Genomic DNA, 27,654 nt, shown 5'->3' on the forward strand with positions numbered 1-27,654 from the left:
AACAGGGACAAAAAAGAAATACACCTTCTTTTCAGCAGCACATGGTACATTCACAAAGATCAGAAATGATCTAGATCATAAAATCATTGCAAACAAGTACAATAGAGCAGAAATAATAAACGCAACCATCTCAGATCACAATGCAATGAAAATAATCATTAGTAAGGGTACATGGAGAGAGAAACAAAAAATTAGTTGGAAATTAAACAATGCACTTCTCTAGAATCGGTTAAAAAACAAATCATAGAAACAATTAATAACTTCATTGAAGAAAATGACAATGATGAGACATCCTTTCAAAACCTATGGGATGCAGCCAAAGCAGGACTCAGGGGGAAATTTATATCCTTGAGTTCATATATTAACAAACTGTAGAGGGCAGAATTCAATGAATTGGGCATGCAAATTTAAAAAATTAGAAAGTGAACAAATTAAAAATCCACAGATGAAGACTAAATTAGACATCCTAAAAATCAAAGGAGAAATTAATAAAATTAAAAGTCAAAGAACTATTGATTTAATAAATAAGACTAGAAGTTGTTAATTTGAAAAAACAAATAAAATAGACAAAGTACGGGTCAATCTAATTTAAAAAAGGAAAGAAGAAAACCAAATTGACTATACAAGATAAAAAGGGAGACCACACCACTAATGAAGAGGAAATTAAGGCAATCATTAAAAACTATTATGTTCAATCATATGGCAATCTAGGTGATGTAGATGAATATTTACAAAAATATAAATTGCCTAGACTAACAGAGGAAGAAATAGATTACCTAAACAACCCCATATCAGAAAAAGAAATTGAACAAGCCATCAAAGAACTCCCTAAGAAAAAATCCCCAGGTCCAGATGGATTCACAAATGAATTCTATCAAACATTCAAAGAACAACAGAATTCCAATACTATAAAAACTATTTGACAAAATAAGCAAAGAAGGAGTTCTACCAAATTCCTTTTATGACACAAATATGGTACTGATTCCAAAGTCAGGCAGGTCAAAAAGAGAGAAAGAAAACTACAAACAAATCTCTTTAATGAATATGGGTGCAAAAATATTAAATAAGAAACGAGCAAAAAGACTCCAGCAAGGGATCACAAGGATTATTCACTATGACCAGGTAGGATTCATACCAGGAATGCAAGGATGGTTCAATATTAGGAAAACCATCCACATAATTGACCATATCAACAAGCAAACTGACAAAAATCACATGATTATCTCAACAGATGCAGAAAAAGTCTTCGACAAAATACAACACTCATTCCTATTGAAAACACTAGAAAGTTTAGGAACAGAAGGGCCTTTCCTAAAAATAATAAACAGTATATATCTAAAACCATCAGCAAACATCATCTGCAATGGGGATAAACTAGAAGGCTTCCCAATAAAATCAGGAGTGAAACAAGGATGCCCATTATCACCTCTATTATTTAACATTAAACTAGAAACACTAGCTGTAGCAATTAAGAGAAGAAAAAGAAATTGAAGATACTAAAATAGGCAACAAAGAGACCAAGCTATCACTCTTTCCGCATGATATGATGGTCTACTTAAAGAATCCTAGAGGTGGCGGCTGGGTGGCTCAGTGGATTGAGAGTCAGGCCTAGAGACAGGAGGTCCTGGGTTCAAATATGACCTCAGACACTTCCCAGCTGTGTTACCCTGGGCAAGTCACTTGATCCCCATTGCCTAGCCCTTACCACTCCTAGTATTGACTCCAAGACGGAAGGTAAGGGTTTAAAGAAAAAAGAAAAATTTAAAAAAAAAAGGAATCCTAGAGAATCAACCAAAAAGCTAGTCGAAATAATCAACGACTTTAGCAAAGTTAGAGGATACAAAATAAACCCACATAAGTCATCAGCATTTCTATATATCTCCAAGACATCTCACCAGCAAGAATTAGAAAGAGAAATTGGATTTAAAATCACCCTAAACAATATAAAATACATAGGAATCTATTGATTGCTCATGGGTAGGGCAAGCTAACATAATAAAAATGACAATCCTTCCCAAATTCATTTACTTATTTAGTGCCATACCCATGGAACTATCAAAACACTTTTTTACTGAATTAGAAAAAAACCATAACAAAGTTCATTTGGAAGAACAAAAGATCAAGGATATCCAGGGAAATCATGAAAAAAAAATGCAAAGGAAAGAGGCCTTGCAGGACTAGATCTCAAACTATAATGCAGTGGTCATCAAAACAATTTGGTACTGGCCAAGAGACAGAAAGGAGGATCAGTGGAATAGACTTGGTGTAAGTCACCACAGCAAGACATTCTATGATAAGCCCAAAGATCCCAGCTTTTGGGACCAAAACCTACTATTTGATAAAAACTGCTGGGAAAATTGGAAGACAGTATAGGAGAAATTAGGTTTAGATCAACATCTCACACCCTATACCAAGATAAACTCATAATGGGTGAATGATGTGAATATAAAGAAGGAAACTATGAGCAAATTAGGTGAACACAGAATAGTATCCTTGTCAGATCTTTGGGAAAGGAAAGACTTTAAAACCAAGCAAGAGCTAGAAAAAAAATTACAAATTGTAAACCTCAAATTTCCTTAGACTTATAAATGTTGGAAATTTCACCATTGGGATATTTCATACTTGGAAAATTTCTTACTGATAGTCTATTGGAATGGGAACTCCATTGGCATGGGAGGTTCCTTCTCTTCCCTTCTTAAGATTACTTTAGGACAGAAACCCTTTGCTGAACAATGGAAAGGACTTTGACCTATGCTTAAGCATAGAACAGGAATTTCTTTGAGTCTTGATTGATTTTAGAATTGATACAATGGAGATACTTGGAATAAATCTCCACCCTATTCAGTCCTAATAGGATTGAGTAAGGGCTGCAGCCTAGATCAAAATTTAATTATTCCAATCTCTACCCTACTCAAGTTAACAGGATTTAGAAAGGGCTGTAGCAAAGGAGTAAAGATTTAATCATTTGAAAAATATGACCTTCAACAGACATGTGCAAAAGCCAGAAACCTCTGGGCGGTCCTGGGTTAAGCGAGAGCCTCCATTGACAGGGAAATTGATGAAGAGTGATTGGTAGATGTGAGGACTGAGGGGAGGCAACTTGGATGGTTTCCGAAAAGATAGGAGGGTATGAAGGTGGAGGGTGTGGAGTTTTTTGGTCGGTGTGGTTCCTGGGCTCTGGGAAGGCTTGCTCTGAAGGAAGCTGAAGGTGGGGGGCCTCTGAGACTGTTTCTCCATTTTGGACACGTGAGTAATAGGGACTGATCTCTTTTCTTTGCCCCAGCTATCTAAGGGCTTGGGCCTTTTGGCCCAGCCTAAACAGAAGGGGTATTTAAGCCCTATTCCCTTCTCTCCCTTTTTCTCTCTCTCTATCTCTAATTCCTTTCTTACTCCTATTGTAATTAAACTCCAAAAAAGGCTGACGGCTGACTTGAGTTTTCATTTAGGAATTACATAGCTGAATTCCTTGGCGACCTTAAATTAATATATATCAGTCTTTTAAAGTGATTCCCTTGTTACAAAATTATAAAATCAATAAATATCATTACATCAAATTAAAAAGTTTCTATACAAACAATGCGACCAAAATTAAAAGAGAAGCAACAAATTGGGAAACATTCTTCATAACAAAAAACTCTGACAAAGATCTAATTACTGAAATTTATAAAGAACTAAACCAATTGTTCAAAAAAATCAAGCCATTCTCCAATTCATAAATGGGCAAGGGACATGAATAGGCAATTTTCAGTTAAAGAAATCAAAACTGAATAAGCACGTGAAAAAATGTTCTAAATCTCTTATAATCAGAGAGATGCAAATCAAAACAACTCTGAGGTATCACCTCACACCTAGCAGATTAGCTAACATGACAGCAATGGAAAGTAATGAATGCTGGGGGGATGTGGCAAAGTAGGGACATTAATGCATTGCTGGTGGAATTGTGAATTGATCCAACCATTCTGGAGGGCAATTTGGAATTATGCCCAAAGGGCGATAAAAGACTGTCTGCCCTTTGACCTTTGATCTAGCCATAGCACTGCTGAGTTTGTACCCCAAAGAGATAATAGGGAAAAATACATGTACAAAAATATTCATAGCTGTGCTCTTTGTGGTGGCAAAAAAAATTGGAAAATGAAGGGATGCCCTTCAATTGGGGAATGGCTGAACAAATTGTGGTATATGTTGGTGATGGAATACTATTGTGCTCAAAGTAATAATAATGTGGAGGAATTCCATGTGAACTGGAATGACCTCCAGGAATTGATGCAGAGTGAGAGGAGCAGAACCAGGAAAACACTGTACACAGAGACTGACACACTGTAGTACAATTGAATGGAATGGTCTTCTCCATTAGTGGCAATGCAGTGATCCTGAACAACTTGGAGGGATCTAAGAGAAAAACCACTATTCACATTGAGAGGACACACTGAGGGAGTAAAAACACGGAAGAAAAACAATTGCTTGAATACATGGGTCGAGGGAATATGGTTGGGGATGTAGATTCTAAATGAACATCCTAGTGCAAACACCAACCACATAGAAATAGGTTTTGATCAAGGACACATGTAATACCCAGTGAAATTGCGCATCAGCTCCAGGAAGGGTGTAGATAGGGGAGGAAGGGAAAAAATATGATTCTTGCAACCAAGAAATAATGTTATAAACTAATTAAATAAATTAATTTAATTTTTTGTAATTAATAATATGAAAAAAGAATTTGAGTGATAATACATATACACCCCAATGGAACTGCTTGTTGGTTAAGTCCAAGAGGTTAGAGGGAAGAAGAGAGGGAGACAACAAGGATCATGTAACCATGGGAAAAAAATTTTTTTTTTAATTTAAAGGTTAAAAAAAAGGAAATTTTCCTTAGTGTTAAAACTCTTCCTTTCATATTCTGACCTGCCCCCTTCCAGGAAACACCACAATCCAGTGCTTCCTTTCCTGTGCTGACTACTGCACCTTCTCTGCCACCCTCTAACTCACTACAGGAATACTGCTTGACGGAAAACCACTTTCACACCCTCCCCATCAACCCTTATTACCCCAAGAAAATCCCCTTTCATTCAGGGTTCAATATGCCCAATTTTATCACCCAAATCAGATTGTAGTAGGTGTTATCTGCTGACCCCACCAGACACTCTCTTCTTTGTCAATGAGTTAATGATATCCAAGCTAACTTTATCCCTTATCCCTGAAACACCTGAACTGGAACTGAGAGACTTTTAACTACATGTAACTATTCCCTGTTCCTTAACCTGATCATTTTTTCCAAGTTATAATCCTCTTCCATTAGCCCTCAGATACACCAAAGATGGTCACACCATTGATCTAGCCATCACTAACAAACCCTACACATCCATCATTCAGAAACTCAAAAGTTCTTTAATCCAATCATTCTCCTATCATTCCATCTCTCCCCATGCCTCATTCTTCTCAATCTATCTTGTCTTCCCAACCCAACAAGATATCTCTCTACATCCCAATATTTTGTGTGCACTCACCCCTCCTCTGGCTATCCTCTCCATGCTTCCTAATTTTTAGCTCTTAGTGAACCAACTCAACTGTTCAGTCTACTCAACTCTTGACTATTTCTCCACTCATATAACCATTTCCCCAGTTCAGACCCTCAGTGCCTCTCATAAATGGACTCCTGAAACAGTCTTCTTTTTGATCTCCCCATCTCCAATCAAATCCACCCTCCTTTCAGCAGTCAAAGCAATTTTCCTAAAAAAGAGGTTCTTTTTCTTTCTTCAACTCCTACTTTTTGTCTTAATAACAACTCCAAGAAAGAATGGAAGGGGTTAGGCAAACAAAGGTTACGTGACTTACCCAGAATCACACAGCTAGGAAGTGTGTGAGGCCAGATCCAATTGAATGCCACCTAGATGCTCCTCTAAAACAAGGTTTTAATCCTATTATGTGTGTCTCTTTCTTTATTGCTTGGAGACCCAAACCTGGGATCAAATGGTCTAGGCTTATAATCCTCAGTTTGGCATCAAAAACTCTTGACCACCTCCTAGCTTTCTGGTCTTCTTGCACATATAGTTCCTCCTTTGGTCTCCAATTTGGAGTCAAACAGAGCAACTCATGATTCCAAACAGGACACTCCATGTCTCATCTTCATGCCTCTGCACTGACCATCCCACATGCCTAGAAGCTTGCTCCCTCCTCACTTTCACATCTCAGAAACACTGGTTTTCTTCAAGCTACGGTGCAGCTATCACCTTCTTTTTAGGATATAATAAAACCTACCTGCCAGGGTTGTTGTGAGGATACTAAGATAATATTTGTAAAGTGCTTTATGAACCTACAGAAAACAAGTATATTGTATTTCATTTTAGAACGTCAAGATGCTCCTTTTGTAAATGTAATTTACAACTTCTTAAGAATGTGGGATATATCTCACATTCATAAACACAAACCCAACAAAACCATATTTTTGGTGGAACAATCAGAAAGAAAGCCACTCAAAATTATAGTAACTTGCAATGAAAAGGAATATTATGGGGAATATTGGAGTCAGGATGATCTGGGTTTATAACTCATGCCTCTGACACAACACTAGCCTGTGACCAGGAATAAGTCATTTTAACTTCTATGAAATTCAGGTTCGTAATCTGTAAAACAAGGATAATACATATAGTTTCTAAATCATACAGTTACCGGGAGAGGCAAATTATACACACACACACACACACACACACACACTCATATGTATTAAGACAAATGTTAGTTGTTATTGTTATTTTTTTAACTCGTACTTTCTGTCTTTATAACAACTCTAAGGCAGAATAGCGAGGGCCAGGGGTCTTGCAACTTGCCCAAGGTCACAGAGTTAGGTAGTGTTCGAGACCATAACTGAACCTAGATTCCCTGGACTGCAGGTCTGACACTCTATCCACTGGGCCACTCCTTCCCCTACCATTATTAGTTTCCAACACTTTCAGAAACACCAATGGTTTATGAGGTGCTAAGTAAAGCAATGGCTTTGATGAAAAAGCCAAGAATCATTTAAAACAAATGCGTGATTTTTAGGATACACATCGCACTACTAGTTTTTAAAACTTACAAGTAGGCTTAATTTTAAGGATGTAGTTCCCATGTGTATAATTAAAAATCTGTTCCCCTAAAAAAAAGAACTACATTTCCCAGTAGCCCACTGACTTCCTGTCATTCCATACTTCCTGTAGTCAGAAGATATTAGCAAGTGGGCAGTCCTCTTGGGCCTCTTTCTTGGGCTTACAGCCAGTATGGTGGCGGTGGTAAGCTAAGTGAGGGAATTTTGAAATGGGCTAATCAGTCATGGGCACATGGTCTTCATTTTGTACCCTCTTTATTCCTTGATTTCTAATGATCATTAATAAATCTCCTAAAATATAATGTTTTATTATTTGAGATTTAATTTTCATTTTTATACATGTACCTATTTATTCGTATGTTTTATGCAATATAATGAAAGTTCTTTAAAGGCAGGGACTATTTTTACTATGCTTTTATTCCTAGATACAAAGTTTCCAGCAGATAAACACATAAATGCTTTTTAAGTGATAGATTCCTCCTGTAATTTCAGGCATGTTTTTTGCTTAGAAAAAAATTTTTTATAATTCTTACAATTAGAAAATTTAGCCCAAGCCCTCCTCCATCAATCACAAATTCCAAAACTGAGTAGCAAATTAGTGAAATTCTGCTGAAAAAGATAGCAAATCTACATATCTGTTGGCAATGGAGGAGAGGAAGAAAAGACATGTCCTGATTTCATATGAACCAGTAACGTTTCCTTGAATAACTGCAATATGGAAATTAACAAATCAACTACAGAGAAAGAATACCTGGTTGAGGGGATAAGGTTGAGTATTCCATTAAGAATGTAGCTGAACTCAGCATGATTCTGTACAACAAGTGCCACCAGACCCTCACAGCAGGCAGTTCGAACCACAACATTGTCACTGCAACACTTCTCCCACAAGAGATTCAAAGCAGGAGTCTGAAATCCAAAGAACATTTCCAAGTGAAGTTTGATCAACAACCCATATGCAATTTCCATCCAACCATAATTTAAGTGCATGCATTGTGCAATCGTGCCTACCACTTGTTAAGACTAGAAGCTATTTGAAGGCAGGGACTATCTTTGTTTTTGTAACTCCATCATCACTTAGCACAGTATTTGTCACTCACAGGGTTTTTAATGAATATTTACTATTTCTACCAAAGGTGCTAATACTAATCCATCAACAGTAAAACATTTTCCCAAGAGTAAGCAGACTCATTCATCAAACAATAGGCTCTTACCTCTCCAATTGGACACACCAACCTTGTCGATATTACCTCCAACTATTTTTTTTAATTCATTGTTGTCTCCCTAGGAATGCCCAATACACCCTGTGGTTTCCCACCTTTGTGCCTTTGGACCCTCTCTCTTAGTACCTAGAATTTTATCCCCTCTATCCCTTCTATGACCCCATTCCAGCTATCTCAATTCCTCTATTAAGATTCAAGTTCAAATGCTTTTTCCATGAAGCCTTCTCTGTTGCACAGAACTAGAAGTTAATTCCCTTCTCCTGTCCTAAGGATATTTTATATGCTTCTCATAACACTTAGAAATTGCACAATATAGAAGAGCTTTGGAGAACATAAAATGTGGGTTTCAAGAGAATAGAAATCAAATCCTATTCTTTTTTCGATCTCCTAGAATATTTCATTCTTGTAGAAAGCGGATAAGAATAGAGAAAAGGAACAAATCTGTGATATCACAAGTAAGAAAAAATAAGTAAATATATTTGAATAAAGTGAATACATAAACTTTCTACCAATGTAAGTTGCCACCTTCTCTGAAACCTATATAGTCATACAAATTTGCCTATGAGAACATTAAGAGATTTAGTAACTTGGGGGCAGCTGGGTAGTTTCGTAGATTGAGAACCAGGCCTAGAGAGGGGAGGTCCTAGGTCCAAATATGGCCTCCCACACTTCCCAGCTGTGTGACCCTGGGCAAGTCACTTAACCCCCATTGCCTAGCCCTTACCACTCTTCTGCCTTGGAACCAATACACAGTATTGATTCTTAAAAGGAAGGTAAGAGTTTTTTTTTTAAAAAAGAGATCTAGCAACTTGACTAAAGTCACAAAATCAGAATGTATCAGAGACAGGGTTTGCAACTAAGTCTTCCTGGATTCAAGGCTAGCTCTCTCTATTCATTACGTCAGTGGTTGTCAAACTTTTTGGTCTCAGGACCATTTTACACTCTTAAAAATTCCAGAGGACTCCCCCAAAGAATGGTTGTTTGTGTGAGTTTTATCAATATTTATGAAATAAGAAATTTAAATTGATAAAATTTTTAAATGTGCATTTAACATTTTTCTTAAACATATTAAACCTACATGTTACCATAAATAACATTTTACTATTTAATACATTTTCCCAAAATAAACAAGTTAATCATAAGAGTAACCATTGCTCTACATATTTTTGCAAGTCTCTTTAATATTTAGCTAAAAGAAGGCACGTGGATTCTAATATCTGCTTCTGAATTTAATCTATTATATGTGGTTCAGGTTGAAGCATTTGAAGAAAACCCAGCCTCACACAGATAGAAAGCTAGAAAAGGAGGCAGTATTTAAACCAGCAAACAATACCTTGGCATTATTATAAATTGATTTTTGACCTTGAGAACCCCCCTGAAGGGAAACCACAGGGTATTCTGGGCATCAAAATCTGTGGAAGATACTTTAAGAACTGCTGCATTCAGGGACATGCTATTAAGAGCCTATCGTTAAATGTCCAGTGAGCATTTACACCTCAGAAATAGGTAAATACCTCACATTTATCAGACTGGCTGATAAGATCAAAAATAAAAATGATAAATGTTGGCGGGAATGTCAGAAAATTGAGCACTAATACACTGTTTATGGAACTGTGAACTGAATCATTCTGGATAGCAATATGGAATCATGTCCAAAATGTCAAAAAACCATACATACTCTGACCCACCAATACCGTTATGGCTCTGTATCCCAAAGAGATCCGAAACAGGGTAAAAGGACCTACTTTTACTAAAATATTTTTAGCAGATCTTTTTGTAGTGGCAAAGAAAAAACAATTATGATACATGGCTGTAATGCAATACTATTGAAGCCATAAGAAATGATGAACAGGTTTGAGTTCAGAAAAACCTGGAAAGACTTCTATGAAATGATGCAAAGTCAAGTTAGCTGAGCCAGAACAGAATATACAGTAACAGAAAAATTATATGATCATCAACTATGAAAGACTAAAGGTTCCAAGATAATGCCAAAAGATTCATGATGAAAAATGCTACCCACAGCCAAAGAAGAAACTGTTGGAATCTGACTGCAGATCAAAGCATGCCATATTTCATTTTATTTCCTTCATGAATTTTTTATTGCATGTGTGATATATGTCTTCTGTCATGACATGGGGAACATGGAAAGAATGTATTACATGAAGGCACTGATATAACCTATACCCGACTATTTATCACTGATGGGAAGGGAGTTTCGAGAAAAAAGAGAATATGAATTGCAAAATGTCAAAAAACAATTGTTAAAAATTGTTTCTACACATAATTGAAGAAATTTTTAATTAAAAAAGGCAAATATTAGAAATCAGATCTTAATTTATTTTACTGATAGTCTAGTCTCACAAAAAGTGATGAGAAAAAATATTAAAAATCAGATTACATTTAGGAGTCTGTCATACATACTCCTACCCCACGAGCCAAAAAAAAAAAGGCAATTATTAACCCTAGCTACAGTATATCATCCTTCATATGGTAAGTGTTCAACAAATATTTGTAATATCAATTTCCTTGAAATTAATAATAGAAATTCAGAAAGACAGGTTAGAGGTGTACTCTATGCTCACAAATTACAACTCCTTGGCCCTCTTAGGGATCAAACCTATAATCTGAGCATCATAAATAAGAGTGAACTGGAGGACAATGAGGTGGCTCTAGAAATGGAAGGTCCTGGGTTCACATCTGGCCTCAGACTCTTCTTAGCTGTGGGACCCTGGACAAGTCATTTAACCCCCATTGCTTAGCCCTTACTGCTCTTCTGCCCTGGAACAATACAAAGTACTGATCCCAAGATAGAAATGAAGTTATAAAAAACAATAATAACAGAGTGACATACCAAAGCAACCTAACTGGTTACAAAAAATTTCAGTCAGTTGTACCCCTAATTCTGAAAGAGCAGAGAATTGATACAGCAAATGGGTGATTACAGAGAAGTCATTTAATATTTCTGAAATCAGCTTCCTGTCAATTAGGGAAAATATTACTCTTATTTTCTGCTTCCCATAATTAGCAGCATATACGCATTGCAGTACTGTTATTTTTCTACCTCTTTCCTAGACACCAACAGAAGAATCAGAAGTTACAGAGCATCCTCACATTTTAAAGCACCTTTGTTCTAGGTGAAATGGCCTACTGATCCCCAAATTCACTATTCCATCTTTGCCCCATGACTTCTTTGGAGGCTGTCTCCCAGCCCTGGAATGCAATCTTTGTTCCTCCCCACCCAGACCCTCCAGTCACCTCTACCTCCCGTCTCCTAAAATCTCTAGCTTCCTTCAAGGCTCAACTCGGAGACCACCTTCCCACCTCATATCATCCTATACATTCATGTTCACATATTCCATACATCACCATCTCCTTCCCCTTCCTCCAAGCCAGACAGAAGCTCTATGAGGATGGCGTTTGTTTTGTTTTGTCTAAGTATCCCAGCACCCAGCATAGCACAGTCCCCTGCATATAACAGGCACTTAATAAATACACTTTGGATTATATTTTCTGAGCCAAACTCCAAATGTATTTTCAGCCCTGTGTCCTCATATCAATTTTTGAGCACAGTCACTTATAATACACACGGTCCTCCCTTCTCAGAAAAGCTGGAGAACTCTAAGCAATGCCACATTCTTTACTTAGGCACTTTTGTCATGATGCCTAAGCTGCAAGAGAAATAGCAGAGCTATATAGATCAATAAAAGAATAATAGATAATAACAATAATAAAATAAATAAATATATAAATATAAGTAAAATATAAATATAAATAAATAATGAAATAATAAAAGAACTAAAAACTACAATAAAGTTCAATACAGACCTGGTTTGTAGATTGGTTGATCTTTTCTGACAAACTATTTTCTTTCAATACTGCAGCAATAAGGTGACCTACAGCCTGAAAAACAAATAACCTAATTAATAAAGAGGTTCTTTCCAAGTATCCTTCTTTTCTAAAGATAACCAACACCAATTAGTATAGTGGAGTACTATACATAGAATCAGGTTTCAAATGGCAAGTAAGGGTACATTAAAAAGTCATTTAACCTCTCAGAAGCTCAGTATCTTTATCTGTAAAATGGTTATAATATTACCTATATTACTTACTGCAAAAGATCGGATCTATGTCAAACATTTTACGTTTTGTGTTATTAAAATCATCATTAGTTAGAAAGAAAATTGTGAAATTAGTCTGCCATCACAGAACCACTAAACATACTTTTCAGAGAGAAGAGAATCCATCCTGTTGACAAATGTCTCCACTTTAAGGTACTATTAAAAGTTGTCATGATTGTAATCGTATATACATGATATTTACATGATATATACATGATAATTACATGATAAGTATAAGCCCTTTGATTTTATTTTGGCCTTACTAAGGACATCCCAAATGGCACCATGTCTTTATATCTTAAGTCAACATACACTTGAATTAGTGGGTCAATTCATTACAATAAGCATTTCAGGTAACATCTGCCAGATACCACGGGGGTAACCAAAGGTGTAAATCACGGAAACTCCAGGAGTGGGAAGCACGGAGCCCTAAAGATATTTACTGTAATTATGGTACAAGGCAGAATGTGAAAAATATAAAGAAGAGGGTCCAGATGAGAAACTTATGAGAAATGTGCGAAAAGATTACTTTCATCTAATATATATTAATTATTATATAAAATAGCATATTATACAAAATAATATAAAAAGGAGGTTGGAAATCAAATCTTCTCCTACACTTCCCTCAATCTTCGTCTTTTCTCATTTTACATTGAAGTCTCCAAGTTATCAGAATATATATGTAGATTTAATTTGGAGAATCTTATGAATCCTCCACCTCAGCAGTTGAGACTGGTGCATAAACTCTAATTATTTTCATGGTAATCTTTTTGCAAACATTTTGCATTAGTACAAAATAACTTTAGTAAAGAAAATGATCTTTGTTTCTAATGAATAATGTTTGAAAATGACCAAATAAAATAATGTTTAAAAAAATAACTATAGTAACTATGAAGTATCAAACTAAAAAGATTCTGCCCATCCTTTCCCATGCCCCAGAATGTCCCAGATCAATCTGTGGCTTTGATAGACATCTCTAAAGCAAAGTTCTGGATTTGTGGGGAATGACTGATTAGCAGTTTGGCCTTTCTTCTTTCCCTTTGTGTCATCTATGACTCCTCACTCTCCCTCCCCTCACACAAAGGCAGTGGGACAATCTTTCTCCCTCCATCTCTCTCTCATCTAGCCTCTTCTCTCAATTTACATAGCTCTTAACACCTCTGCTCAAACTATTGCCATAGTTTCTCATTTAGTCCCCCATTCCGAGTATTTCCCTTCTCCAATGCATCCACCTCACAGATGCCACAGCCATCCTCCTTAAACACAGATCTAATCATGTCATTCTCCTGCCCGATAAGGTCCAATGATCCTCTAGTAACTCTAGGATAAAGTTATTTTATCTTTAGCTCATCCTTTTAAAATGTCTATTTCTCTGTGTTTCATATTATCCATAATTAGTAGGTAATATATTATAGAATCCATAGATAAGTAAATATACCTATATTAATGGTGTGTATTTATCAGTGTTTTATTGACAGAGGTTCACAATCAAAAACTTTGGGAGGGGATAGCTGGGTGGCTCAGTGGATGGAGAGCCAGGCCCAGAGATGGGAGGTCCTGGGTTCAAATCTAGCCTCAGACTCTTCCCAGCTGTGTGACCCTGGGCAAGTCACTTGATCCCTATTGCCTAGCCCTTACCATTCTTCTGGCTGGGAGCCAATACACAGTATTGATTCTAGGATGGAAGGTAAGGGTTTAAAAAAAAAATTGGGGAGATTATTCCCCAGACTATGACTACTCTAATGAGAGTCTGGCATTCCCTCCTGTTTGCTTTCCACTCAGGGAGCCCAAGCGCCTGAGGGTTACAGATATCTATCTATACTAGTAAATCTTTCTAAACTGTTAGCATATTTTCCTTTCTTAGTAAATGTAATATAATGATCTTAATTCAATTTGTCAATTAGGTAAGATCCAGGACTTTTTTGTGATCTCAGAAAGAGAAGAGCCTTCTCTCATGATTAGCTGTTGTAACTTAGAATGACTGAATTCAAGGGAAGGGGAGAGGAACCATAAGAACGATGCAGGTACATGTAGGCACAGCTTCAGAGGAGCTAAAAAAGTGATGACAATTATGAATCTTAGCCAAACAACTAAGCCCATCTTTTATCCCAAAAAGCATATTTATCTGTTTGGCAAAATGCTCCAGTCCCAAAGGCATTCCTCACATAGGAAACAAAAAGTTAATGGAAAGACTAAAAAGAAGAATTAAGCTTTAAAAGAAAAGATAGAAATCCTATGCAGACAAAAGAACCAATCTACTGCAAATCTCAGCGTTACTGGTACTCAATATGGAGGTTAAATGGCCCCAAGGGACTAGGTTCAAAGGCTAGGTTTGGTGTAACAGTGGATTAATTACTTAGTCTGGAGTCCCAAAGGACTGAGTTCAAATCAAGACTCAGGGACTTCTTAGCTATGTATCCCTGGGCAAGTCACTTCATCTTTGCCTCAGTTTCCCTATCTTAAAAGGTGGATAAAAAAAAACCTTCCAAAGATTGCTGAGGATGAAATGAAATAATAATTATAAAGCACCAGGTATAGTACTTGATTCATAGTAAGCGCAATATAAATTTTAGCGATTATTATCTAAATAATTATTAGAGCTACAGGGGGAAAAAAGAGTCATGCTTTATATGATGGTATAAGTAGCGTAGGGAAACCACTTCAGACCAGAGGTGTCAAACACATATCCCAAAGCCCACATAAGGCCCCTAATGGTCCCTAGTATGGCCAAAACCACATTAAAATATAATTGGAAAATATTTAACAAATAAATAAAAATATAATACATTGACAGTGTTAATATGTGCTTTTATAAGTCAATATATACAATATATACAAGGATCCTTCGGTTCTGTTTAGTGGTCCCCATTTCTATTTGAGTTTGACATCATTACTTTCAAGGAGAACATATAGGTAGCCAAGTGTATAGAGTAGTCGGTGTGGAGTCAAAAAGATTTATCTTCTTGAGTTCAAATTTGGCTGCAGATATATAATAGCTGTGTGACCCTGAGCAACTCACTTATCCCTCTTTGACTCACTTTCCCCATGTGTGAAAATGGACCAGAGAAGGAAGTAGCAAACCATTCCAGTATTTTTGCCAAGAAAACCCCAAATAGTCATGAAGTCAGACACGATTGAAAAATGACTAAACAACAACTTTGGACAAACCGAACAAGACAGAAAGAAGTGTGTCAAAGGACACACTTAAAAACTTCAAGGTCCTAAAACTATGAAGCCTTCCAGAAAAGAAGGAAAAAAAGGCAAATATGAAGTAGTGACGGATACTCCAGGAGATCTGGGGATCCGACAGGAAAAGATTCTTCCATCTAGTAAGTCAAGAACCAAGGAAAAATCCCAGAATGCTAGGACAGATGCAGAAAGGTAATATACTATAACCCAAAGTCTAGGTCTATATCTCAAAAAGATAAAAAATAATGGGAAAGGATCTACCTGTTCATACAAAAATATTTATAGGTGCATTTTTGTGGTGGCAAAGAACTGGAAAATAAAGGGATATTTCTCGATTGCAGAATGGCTGAATAAATTGTGGTATATAATGGTTATGGAATACTATTGTGCTTTAAGGAATGATGAACAGAATTATTTCAGAAAGAACTGGAAAGATGTACAAGAACTGATGCAGAATGAAGTAAACAGAACCAAGAGAACATTATACACAGTAACTGAAATATTGTGAAATGATCAAATGTGATAGACTTTGCTACTGACAGCAATACAATGATCCAGAACAATCCTGAGGGACTTATGAAAAGGAATGCTATCCATCTCCAGAGAAAGAACTTTATCTCCAGAGAAAGAAGTCAGAATGAAGATGAAAATATCATTTATCACTTATTTATTTGGGTATATGTTTTGGAGTTTTGGTTCTATAAGAATACTCACTTATAAAAATGAATAATATGGAAATATATTTTGTGTGATAATACATGTATAACCCACATTTAATTGCTTGTCAACTCCAGGAAAGGGGAGGGAATAAGCAAGGGAGGAAGACAACATAAATCACATAACTTTGGAAAATTTATGTGTAAATGTGTTATTAAAATAAAGATTATACATACACACACGTATATAAATAAAACCAAGTTAGAGATGGGACTAAAAATAAAACAAAATCTAAACTCCTCAACAATTCCCTTGAGGTGAGTTACAAATAAATAGAATAGCAACCCAGAAGCAATCAAATAAAATAGCTATTATCTGATAAACCCAAACTACGAACTTCTGAAAAAAAGGTTCTCCCTTTAACAAAAATTTCTGGCAAATTAGAAAACAAATTGGCAGGAAATTATCTATAGGACAACATATTACACCATATACTACAATAAGCTCCAAATTTATAACCTAAATATAAAAGCTCACATCAGAAAAAAAATTATAGGAAAAGAGAAAATATGCAAACCAATGGCTAGGGAGACTTCTTAACCAAACAATGAAGTCATGATCATAAAAGATTTTTTTAATTTTTAATTTTTTAAATTTTTTGCAACAACAAAATCAATATAACTAATATCACAAGAGGGAGGTATTGTTTGGAAAGAATGCTATCAGATCTCTGATAAAGGGATGGTATCCAAGACATATAAAAATTGATATAAATATATAAGAACAAGAACCATTCCCTGATAATTGGTCAAAAGATAAGTACAAGGAGTTCATCAAAGAAGGCAAACTATCCATAATCATGTGGAAAAAATGCTCAAAATTATTAATGATAACAAATGCAAATTAAAAACATTCCTAAAGTTCGACTTCACATTCATCAGATTGACCCACTGGACAAATAAGAAAAATTATGGATGCCGGAGGAAGATATGGGGGATAAAACTACTAGTGCACTTTTGGTGGTGGTGTGATGTTGCTGAACCATTCTGATAAGCAATTAGTAGCTATACAGCAAAAGCCAGTCTATGCAATCCCTTTGACCCAGTGATACCACTAACCCAGAAAAGATAAAAAAAAAAACAGGGAAAGGAGCCATATACCCAAAACTATTTAGAACAGCATTGTCTATATTTTAGCAAAGATTTGGAAACAAAACAGAAACCCACCAAAGGGGAAATAGCTAAACAAATTGTGGTGTGTAAATGTAACGTAGTATTATTGTACCATAAAAAAAAAGGATGAAAGGGATGGATTCACAGAAAGTCTTGGGAAGCCTTGTTTGAATTGTTCCAAAGAGAAAAGAAAGCCAATTTATAAAATAAGCATGTGAAATAGAACACTAATTAAAGATGCTAGAATTTTTAAAAATCTTTTCTCTAATTATGACTTCAGAAGACTGAAGACAGCTGAAGTTTTTCCTGTCAGCAGAGAATTCTAGGTGTGCAATGAGGCATATACTGTAGTTAGTCATCACTAATGTATTTATATATTTATTTTTTCACTGTACTTCTCTGCTATGAAACATTACAAAAGGGAAAAAGGAGAAGGAGCAGTCATTGGAAAGGGATAACATTGCACTTTTTTTAGACAGCAATAAGATATTTTTATATTATAGCATTATATAAGAACAAATAAATGTAAAATAAGAAAAATAAAAGTTGGTACAGTTGCATTCTTTCCAAAATAATAAAAAAGCAAATGAACAACAGGAAAACAAAAAGCCAAGAACTAGGTCATGTGTTCCATAAGTTGTACCAGTCAACCAATTTGGGACTAAATTTTAGCTAGTTTGAGATAAGAAATATATTCATAAAGTTATTCTCTCCTTATATTTTTTGTTCCTTTACAAGAAGGTGAACTCCTAAGCAAGAACAAGGAGATCAGCAAGTTAAAGTGACCTAGGTTCTATAAGAGAGAGGTCTTGAAGACTTAAATGTTTTAACTCTTCCATGTTTTAGCATTTTAAATCTGTTCCTTCACTGATAACTAGGTAATTAGGAACAAAAACCTTTAGAAAATCTAAAAAGGGCTCTGTGGTTACTATGAAGGGAGCAGAATAGAGAGTGGAGTCTAATCTGCCTTCCCATCTGAAGAGAGATGGAAAGAACCTCAACTAGAGAATAGATGGTATCAATGTGCCAAGGGAATAAGAGACCTCACAAAAAGAGAGAATAAGGCACAGGGTACTAAACTGGGACTTAGAACCAATAAAACACCATACATGGTTTCACAAAAAGTTATTTGGAAAATTAATTCTTATTGTATAATACCAACAGAGAAGACATTAAGATAAATCAAGAATCCTGGATATAACTTGAAGTTGTTTTTCTGGAAAAAAAAAGTCATTAATAATTATTTTCTTATTAGTTATTCTTTTTAGGAAGAAAAAAATTCTAAAGAGGCCTATTTTCAAGAAATGTGAATTAATCAAGTGTGCTAAGAAAATTATTTCCTTAGATATGATGTTTCTAATGAATGATCTCATGCTTTGTTCTTGGCTTTTTATTTGTAAGGAAATGTTTATAAGCAGAGAAAATTACTTAAAAGTCAAAAATTCAAAGGTTTCTGTTAGCATGACAATGAAATTTACAAGCTGCCATTGAGATAATTACCTGTGACTGGATAAGGGAATTGGGAAACTCGAATCTTTTCCTTAAATCCTCTGACATTTTTGCATATCATACAAGATAGAAAGAACCTGCAAACTATAAGAGAATACTTATTAGTATTAAAAATAGAACTCACAGCAAATTAATTACTCCTCAGAGGGAAGCCCACATCCCTAAATTAATAAAGCAATTCATTCAGAAGACGCTTAAATACTTGAAACAAAATGTATAACTCTCTGACATGCCCTTTCTTATTAACCACTTACCTGTTCCAGTGTTGTAATTAACAAATACCAACTAACTCTCCAGGGTTTTGATACTAATATTAAAGCAGAAACACTGAAACCAGAAGTGCCAAAGACACATTCAAAAAACACAGCCCAAATAACCAGGCAAAAGACACTCTTTTAAACTTCTACAAAAAGTGATTGAGCAGAACCATTTCATTTTCATATTTAAGTGGATTGAATTCCTCAAATTCCAGGGTCAAATTTGACAACATACCCAAGATAAACAAAATTATCTGCCACAGTGCCTTTACATAAGCCTAGAAAGCTCTTCCTCCATACTTTTTGCTTCTTGGAATCATTAGTAACCTTCAAAGCTCATTTCAAATGTGCCTTCTCTAAATGCTTTTTTTTTTCATTTCTCTCATTCCTCTCCCAAAGTTTCTCCTTTCTTCATTGTTCCCTCCCATCACCTCTAATTACTCTGAGTGCATATTGTTCCCAACCCCAATTGAAGGTAAGCCCCTTAAAGGCAGGGGCCGTTTTCCTTTTTGTACTTCTATCCCAAAAGCCAGAATCTAGCGTATAAGCAGGGACTTAATAAAGGAGGAATGTAACTACTATGGATTGTAAATACTCCTCCGTAACTTATCATTCTATATTATCATCTCAATCTTTTTCCCTAAAATTCCTCCATTAAAAAATCTACTTAATTCACTGGAAAACTCTCTTTTATTCCTTTAGATAGTCTAGACTTTCTGTTTTTTCTCATCACTACAAACTGGCCCACTTCCTCTTCTAATCCTATATTTCTTCAATAACATCTTTCATAATACTTTTATGTCTAGGTCACCCGTGGCAGAATATTCCATCCTATTTACTCCACTATGTATGTTTTCTTTGTCCTCAGTGTTGTAACTTGACTTTCAAGAAAATCAATTTTTAAATAAGTATCAACCAGGACTAAAACTGTGAAAAAAATTCATTGTGCCGCCCTCAAAGTTTCTAGGGCATCTAGGAAGCTTACGTACACACACACATTTACTGAGTATCTAAAAGATACCAGGCACTGTGCTAAGTACTTTATAAATATTATCTCATTTGATGATACTGATGATAAGTAGTTGTAGTAGCAGTAATAATAGCTAACATTTATATAGTGCATACTCTCTGCCAGGCACTGTGCTAAAAGCTTTACAAATATCTCATCTGATGCTCCCAACAATCCTGGAAAATTATGAGCACTTCATTGTTGGGGAAAATGAGTTAGAGAAGAGGTTAAGTTTTCCTAGGGTCACACCGCTAGTGTCTGAGGCTAAATTTGTACTAAAGTGTTCCTCTAGGCCCAGCTCTTTTTCTTTTAATCTCCTGAGCTCTGTCTATCTAGTTGCCTGATTCATATAATCTAACTTCTGAAAAGAACCAGCAAGATCATCTACTCAGTAAAGACTAGAGCATATATTTGAGTAAAAAGCACCCACAGTTAGTCATAAATGTGAATGTGAATAGGATGAGTTCACCTATAAAATGGAAGCAGACAGAAGAACAGATTAGAAACCAAAATCCACCTGTATGTTGTTTACAAGAGACACAATAGAAACAGAAAGACACACACACTCTTAAAATAAAAAGACAGGAAAAAATGCATTATGCCTCAGCTTAAGTAAAAAAAGGAAGAGGTAGCAATCATCTCATAAAAAGGAAAAAGGAAAAACAGACCAAATTAAAAGAGATAGTCAGAGAAACATTTTCATAAAAGGTCTGAGAGACAATGAAATAATATCAAAAGTTTTTCAGCAAGTTTCTCTGATAATGGTCTCATTTCTCAAATGACTCAGGAACTGAGTCAAGTTCATAAAATAATAGTAATAAAATTGATTCCCCAAAAGATGAAATGTCAAGGGATATGAAAACAGAAAATTTTCAAGTCAATGAAAAATGCTCGAAATCATTATGGATTCGAGAAATGCAAATTAAAATAACTCTGAGATATTATCCCATTCCTTTTAGAAATGACACATGCTGGAGGGGATAAGGGAAAATAGGTATACTAAAGAACTGTTGGAGGAATAGTAAACTGGAGCACAATTTGAAACTTTTTTTTCTATAAAACAATGAATATCTTTTGACCCAGCAATATCTACAATACCAAAGAGATCAAAGGAAAAGAAAGAGGATTTATATGTACAAAAAATTTATAACAACTATTTTGTGATGGCAAAGAATTGGAAATTGAGGAGATGCTCACCACTTGAGGAATGGCTAAACAAGTTGTGGCATATGATTGTAACAGAGTATTAATATGTAATAAAAAATAACAATGAGAATGTTTTCACAAAAACATGAGATCTATATGAGCTGACAGAAAGTGAAGTGAGCAGAACCAGAAACGTGCTGTATCCAGTAACAGCAATATTGTAATGATGATCAACTGTGAAAGACAGGTGTAATTTGATCGATATAATAACCCAAAGAAAATCCCAAAGGATTCACAATGAAAAATGCCACCAAAGAACTGATTAACTCCAAATGCAAATTGAAGTATAATTTTCTCTATTTTTCTTGCTTTTTTGTAATATGGCTAATATCAAAATATATTTCACATTATTTCACATGTATAATTAATATTATATTGCTTGGCTTCTCAGTGGGCAAGGGAGGGGCAAGAGGGAGAAAGAATAGAAACTCAAATTTTGAAAATAATGTTAAAAATAAATAATTTTTAAGAAGAGAAAAAAGAAAAAATATAGTTATATTTATATGTAATATACTTTCCAGTGACTACATTAAATAGAATTCAATTACAAATAAAACTCAGGTAGTTGGAAGCCCTTTGTCTCAGTTTCTTTCTAAATGAACACTAGCCCAACAAATTCCAAATTTATAGAATCCATTTTAACACTACATATTTTACTCTAATATAAAATTTTTCATTTTTGTAAATTATAAAGGATATACCTTTCAAAAACAAATTTAGATTACAGGTCAGCTCTACATAATATCTAGCGGGGGGCACAGAAGTAAGGGAATGGGGGAGAAGGAAGTAAGAATGAATTTTAATTATTTCAATATGTTATACAGTGCTTTTGTTTTTAAATATTCAATTGACAGCTCTTATGCCAGCTACCCTCTTAAGGTACCACATTCCCAATAACACCAAAGATACAGCATCATCTTTCTATAAGTTCTATGTAAAGGGCATTTTTCATACTCACAGATAAAACATAGGTAGCATGACACATCTTTCTCAAAGGGAAAAGAAGAGATACTAAAAAGTTCAGACCAGGGAGAGCTTTACTTCAATTTCTAAGAAAATTCTGGAAGATATGATTAAAGAAATAGCTAATGAAAACTAGAAAAGGAATTAGTAGTCACAAAAGGACAGCGCGGCTTCATTAAGCACAGGTCATGGCATTCAATTTTTTAAAAATGCTATTAAGCTAGAGTGCCATAGATATAATCTAGATAGATATAATACATTTTAGCAAAGCAATTGATGATGATGTGTTATTTCTGTAAAAAAGGAATATATGGGCTGGGCCAGGCAGCAATAGAATCACATGGAATGCGAAGTAGCTGAATGGTCAAACTCTGTAAGACGGCATTAATGATTCAACGTCACATTGGAAAGAGGTCACTAATTATGCGGTACAAGGATTTCTGTTTGGCCCAGTGCCATGTAACATTTTTACAATGACCTGGATCCAGGCATTAATGCTACACTTACCAAATTTGGAGCTGACAAAAAACTGGGAGGGACAGCCAACACACCAGTAACAAGTCCCCTATCATTGATGATAGATCTTCATGAGACAGGAAAGCTTCGGAGGTGAGCCCTGTGACAAGATGCACACATGTCATTTGAGAATGGTCTAACTCAGTTTCAAATTAATTCAATTAAACAAAAAAAATTTATCACAGTCAGAGAGACTGGAGTGATGGCTTTTCTGCCAAAGCAATTTAAGAAGACTATTCGCCTGCCTCTTCTCTCTCCCAAGGCACCCAGGAAAAATAATCGGTTCCTACGCTTGGTGGGACAAGGAAGTGAATTACAGAGGTAGCGTGGATAGAATACTGCACATGAAGTTAGGAAGATTTGAATTCAAATTCTGACTCTGACATTTATCATGATCCCAGGAATTCAATTAATCTCTCTGAGCTATAGTTCATTCATACCTAATAAGGGAATAACAACAGCACCTGCCTCACAGGGCTACCGTAAGGATCAAATAAGGGAACATATGGAAAGGGCTTTTCAGCAAGTAAGATGGGAGAAGGAAGACTGTGATCTCAACAGTGAATAACCACACTAACAAAACCACAAATTTATGAACTATTAATAACATTTCCCTGGCAAATTATAATTCCAAAGAGCTTTCAAATATGTCATTTCACAGGATTTTCACATGGAATTTCATCTCACTCTGCGAGATAGGTGCTAACATTAGTCAGAGATAGTAATGATTTGCCCCAAGCCACACTGGCACTCTTAATTCCCCAATACATTATGCTGGGTCCCCTAGACTTATGACTATAAGGCAAATTTTTAAAAAAGCAAAATATCCAAGTCTTTGAGCCAAACACAAAACACACTGCATCATTAAGGCCATCATTTAGAGTTTAACCATATATTCCATGTGACTGTACTGCTGCCTAACCCGCATAATCAAGACATTACTTTGAAGTTTTCATTTGTTTTCTAGATCCATGTCCCTCCAAAAACAATGCCAAAAGATGCTGTTTTCATCCAGCATATTGAACACTCTTTTCTTCTCCAAGCTCATTCTAAAGATCTACACTCAACCTCAGGGATGGATCATTTTAAACAGTGCTTTCAGAAGCCCTGAAGCATACCTTAAAAATTATATTATAATCCAATAATGTATTTTAGTTACTAATAAGTTGCTGAATTTTGAGTCTTTGTGATTAGTTTTCTGTGTGTTCCAGGGTCACACCTTCTGCATAACCCCAATGGATTGGAATTCCAGCATGGGTAATGAATGGATCATGGGAAAACACTGAACAAGAGCAAGAGGAAAAGCTAGAATTTCAAAGAGCTATTTTCAGTTACAAAAATTCAAAGGAAAATCCCATTCAAACTTATAGATGATGTCCAGGTTACATCATCTACCTGCTTGTATCCCAAACAGTTATATCGGTGTGATCAGCCCCAACTCTCTGGCCTCCAACAGTCCTCCAACAAAAGTGGCCTTAATGATAAACCAAACAAAACCATTAGATTTTGAACTAGAAGTGTCCTTTCAATGGTCTCCAAAACAGGGCCCGTAGTATGATCCAAAGGAATGTGTGATCTATCAGAGGACAGGAAGACAGGTAGCATTCCATTTTCGTAGAAAAAGCACCCCCCCAAAAAAAAAAGGCCTGATTCCCAAAACAGCCACACCTACCCCTAATTCACTAATACTCCCTCTTCAATGCTCTCCTACTCTGTAAGCTCCCAAATGAAATCTTCCTTCTATTTCAAGTACCAGTTCCTCAGGCAGCTCTAACCTAATTCCAAACCTAGGAACCCTAGGAAAGAGATCATTAAGAAAATTACCTCCAACTTTTAACTCCCTGCCCCAGATCAATTAATTCCTGCAGCAAGCACTCTAGGAGAACAGGATCTACACTTCAATACCATGATGAGTCAAAACAGAACCCTTCATAATAAAGTCGGATAGAAACAGAGAAATGAGGAAATGAATAAAGAGCAAGACAGTCTCTACTCTCCAACAGTTTATATTCTAATAAGGGAAAGGCATCATATAAAGGGGAAGAGATGAAGTTACACACAACAGTAAGGTTTGGAAGTGACGACCAGAAAATGTCCTTGAGATTCTGGACAACCTCAGGGGCAAGATCCAAGGTTCTTATGGAACCAGAGATAAGAATGATGGCCAGAATGTCTTTCAGACAGTTCGGGAGCAGACTTACAATTAGCGTTCTGTAATATCTTACCGCATTATCTTTCCCCCATTTCTCTTTCAAAATTTGTATTACTTCCAATGGTGCTATCCTCGAGGTCACTCAGGTACACAACCATGGCATCTGTCACATTGACTCCTCACTCCACATAGCCAATTAATTGCCAAAACCAGTTTATCTCCACAACATCCTTCTTCTATGTCCCATTCTAACTTTTTATACATATCACTTTACTTCAGTCTTAGATCTCTTCTCATCTGCACTATTATTTTTTAAGCGGTTATGGTCTGTCTTAGTAACAACTCTAAGACAAAAGGGCAAGAGTTAGGTAGAGTTAAATGACTCAGCAAGGATCAAACAGCTAGGACGTTTCTGAGGCCAAATTTGAACCTAGGTCCTCCCAACTCCAGACCTGGTGCTCTTTCTACTGTGCCACCAGGCTGCCCCTCACCTATACTATTGCCATAGCTTTCTTTCTTTCTTTCTTTCTTTTTTTAAATTTTATTTGGTCAATTTAGAACATTATTCCTTGGTTAAAAGAATCATATTCTTTTCCTCCCCTCCCCTCACCCTTTTCCGAAGCCAAAGTGCAATTGCACTGGGTATTACTTGTGTCCTTGATCAGAACCTATTTCCATGTTGTTGGTGTTTGCATTAGGATGATCATTTAGAGTCGACATCCCCGGCCATATCCCCTCAACCCATGTGATCAAGCAATTGTTTTTCTTCTGAGTTTCTGCTCCCACAGTTCTTCCTCTGGATGTGGATAGTAGTTTTTCTCGTAGATTCCTCCAAGTTGTTCAGGATCATTGCATTGCCACTAATGGAGAAGTCCATTACATTCGATTGTACCACAGTGTATCAGTCTCTGTGTACAATGTTCTCCTGCTTCTGTTCCTCCTGCAATAGCTTTCTAATTGGTCTCTCTCTCCCCTCTCTAATCTCTGCCAAAGTCATTTCCCTAAAATGTACGCCTAACTCAATTTTTTAGAGGTGAACTAAACACCTAGGAAGGATACAGAAAATAGTATCTGAAAGCTTTAAAGCAAAATTTCATGGTTTCAAACAAATCACCCCTTAATATTCAAAGCAAGGAGGGGTGCCAAAATGCCACCATCTGTAGTATATCCAATGTCTTATCTGTCTAGTTCTCTCTTTTTTTTTAAACCCTTACCTTCTGTCTTGGAATCAATACAATTCCAAGGCAGAAGAGTGATAAGGACTAGGCAATGGGGTTAAGTGACTTGCTCAGAGTCACATAGGTGGGAAGTGTCTGATGCCAGATTTGAACTGAAGACCTCCCGTATCTAGGCCTAGCTCTCAATCCACTGAGCTGCTCAGCTCCTGTCTAGTCCTCTTTTTAAAATAATCCTTACAAGAGTACCAATAAAAGTCCCTAATCATTTGTGAAGGATTAAATTTCAACTCCTTTTTCTGTTTGGCATTTAAAGCTCTTCACAATGTGGCCCCAAAAATATCTTGAGACTTATTTCACATTACTTTTCACCAAGTGACTTTTTTTTTATGGCTTCTCAATTACAACATTACAACTCTCATCTCTCTGCCTTTACACTGGCTGTCCTCAGTGCACCAGGGACGACACTCTCCCCTCATCTTCACCTCTTAGGACAGTCAAGTGCTACCTGCTCCTTGAAGCTAGCTGCTTCAGAACCCTCCATGATCTAGTGCCTTCCCTCAGAAAATTACCTTGTATTTTTCTTCTGTAGATACTTAAATATGCACATATCTCTCTCAAAAGAAGAAAGCAGAGGAGAGGCAGAGTCAAGATGGCGGTGTAGAGGCAGCGAAAGCTCAGACCTCTGAAAACCCTTCCTTACCAATTACAAACTAAATGCTCCTAGGGGACTGAAAATCAAACCAAACAACAAGACAGAGCCAAGGAACCCTCCTGCTAGACGCAAATTAAAAGGTACACTCCCCAAAAGCAGGAATTCAAGAACACTCGGGTTTAAGGGGAAGGGAGAAGAAAGGTCCCAGGACCCCCTCACCCCACTTAAGAGTGCTAAGCATCCAGCGGTAGCTGGAACCTCTGAGTGGGCAAAGGCGCTGGTCTGGAAGAAGTACCTTGCGGGCAGGGCTGTGCCAGACACAGTGCGTCGAACACAGGCGGTGGGGAAGGAGCTGGAGTGGGAGCACAGAGCGGGAAGCCTGATTGCAGCAGTGGAGACCCTCCATATTGCTCACCCCCTCCCAACAGGTTTTGGCCTCAGGACACATCCAGCCCAACCCAGCAGGACTTAATCCCATCAACAGGCTTCAGAAGTCAGGGAAGCTCAAGCTTCAACACACCTCCCTCACAGACTGCAGGACTTTAATCCATTCAAAGCCTCCAAAGCACAGGGAAGAAAAAGCTCCAATAACCCTCCCCCATAGACTGCACTGAGAAACTTGCTGACAAAACTCCAAGAGGGAAGACTGACAGAAAAGCCCAAACGAAAAGATCCAACACATAATGAGAGGAGCAAGAGTGCAGGCAACTACAGGGGGGAAAGAAGGGGCAAATATAAACAAACAACAGAAAAAGAAAAAATAAATTAAAATCGA

General features: G+C 36.4%; 1 protein-coding gene across 1 annotated transcript in view; it reads right to left on the reverse strand.

Moving 5' to 3' along the window:
- FOCAD (focadhesin) overlaps positions 1 to 27,654 on the reverse strand; it is a 384,441-nt gene that overhangs the window by 341,024 nt on the left and 15,763 nt on the right. Inside the window, 4 exon segments of the mRNA XM_007498068.3 lie at positions 7,833 to 7,987; positions 12,127 to 12,201; positions 18,938 to 19,030; positions 22,889 to 22,997. Of these exon segments, the coding sequence (XP_007498130.2) occupies positions 7,833 to 7,987; positions 12,127 to 12,201; positions 18,938 to 18,994 (287 nt within the window). The 5' untranslated portion in view covers positions 18,995 to 19,030; positions 22,889 to 22,997.

Source organism: Monodelphis domestica, chromosome 7, assembly GCF_027887165.1.
Source record: "Monodelphis domestica isolate mMonDom1 chromosome 7, mMonDom1.pri, whole genome shotgun sequence".
NCBI lineage: Eukaryota > Metazoa > Chordata > Mammalia > Didelphimorphia > Didelphidae > Monodelphis > Monodelphis domestica.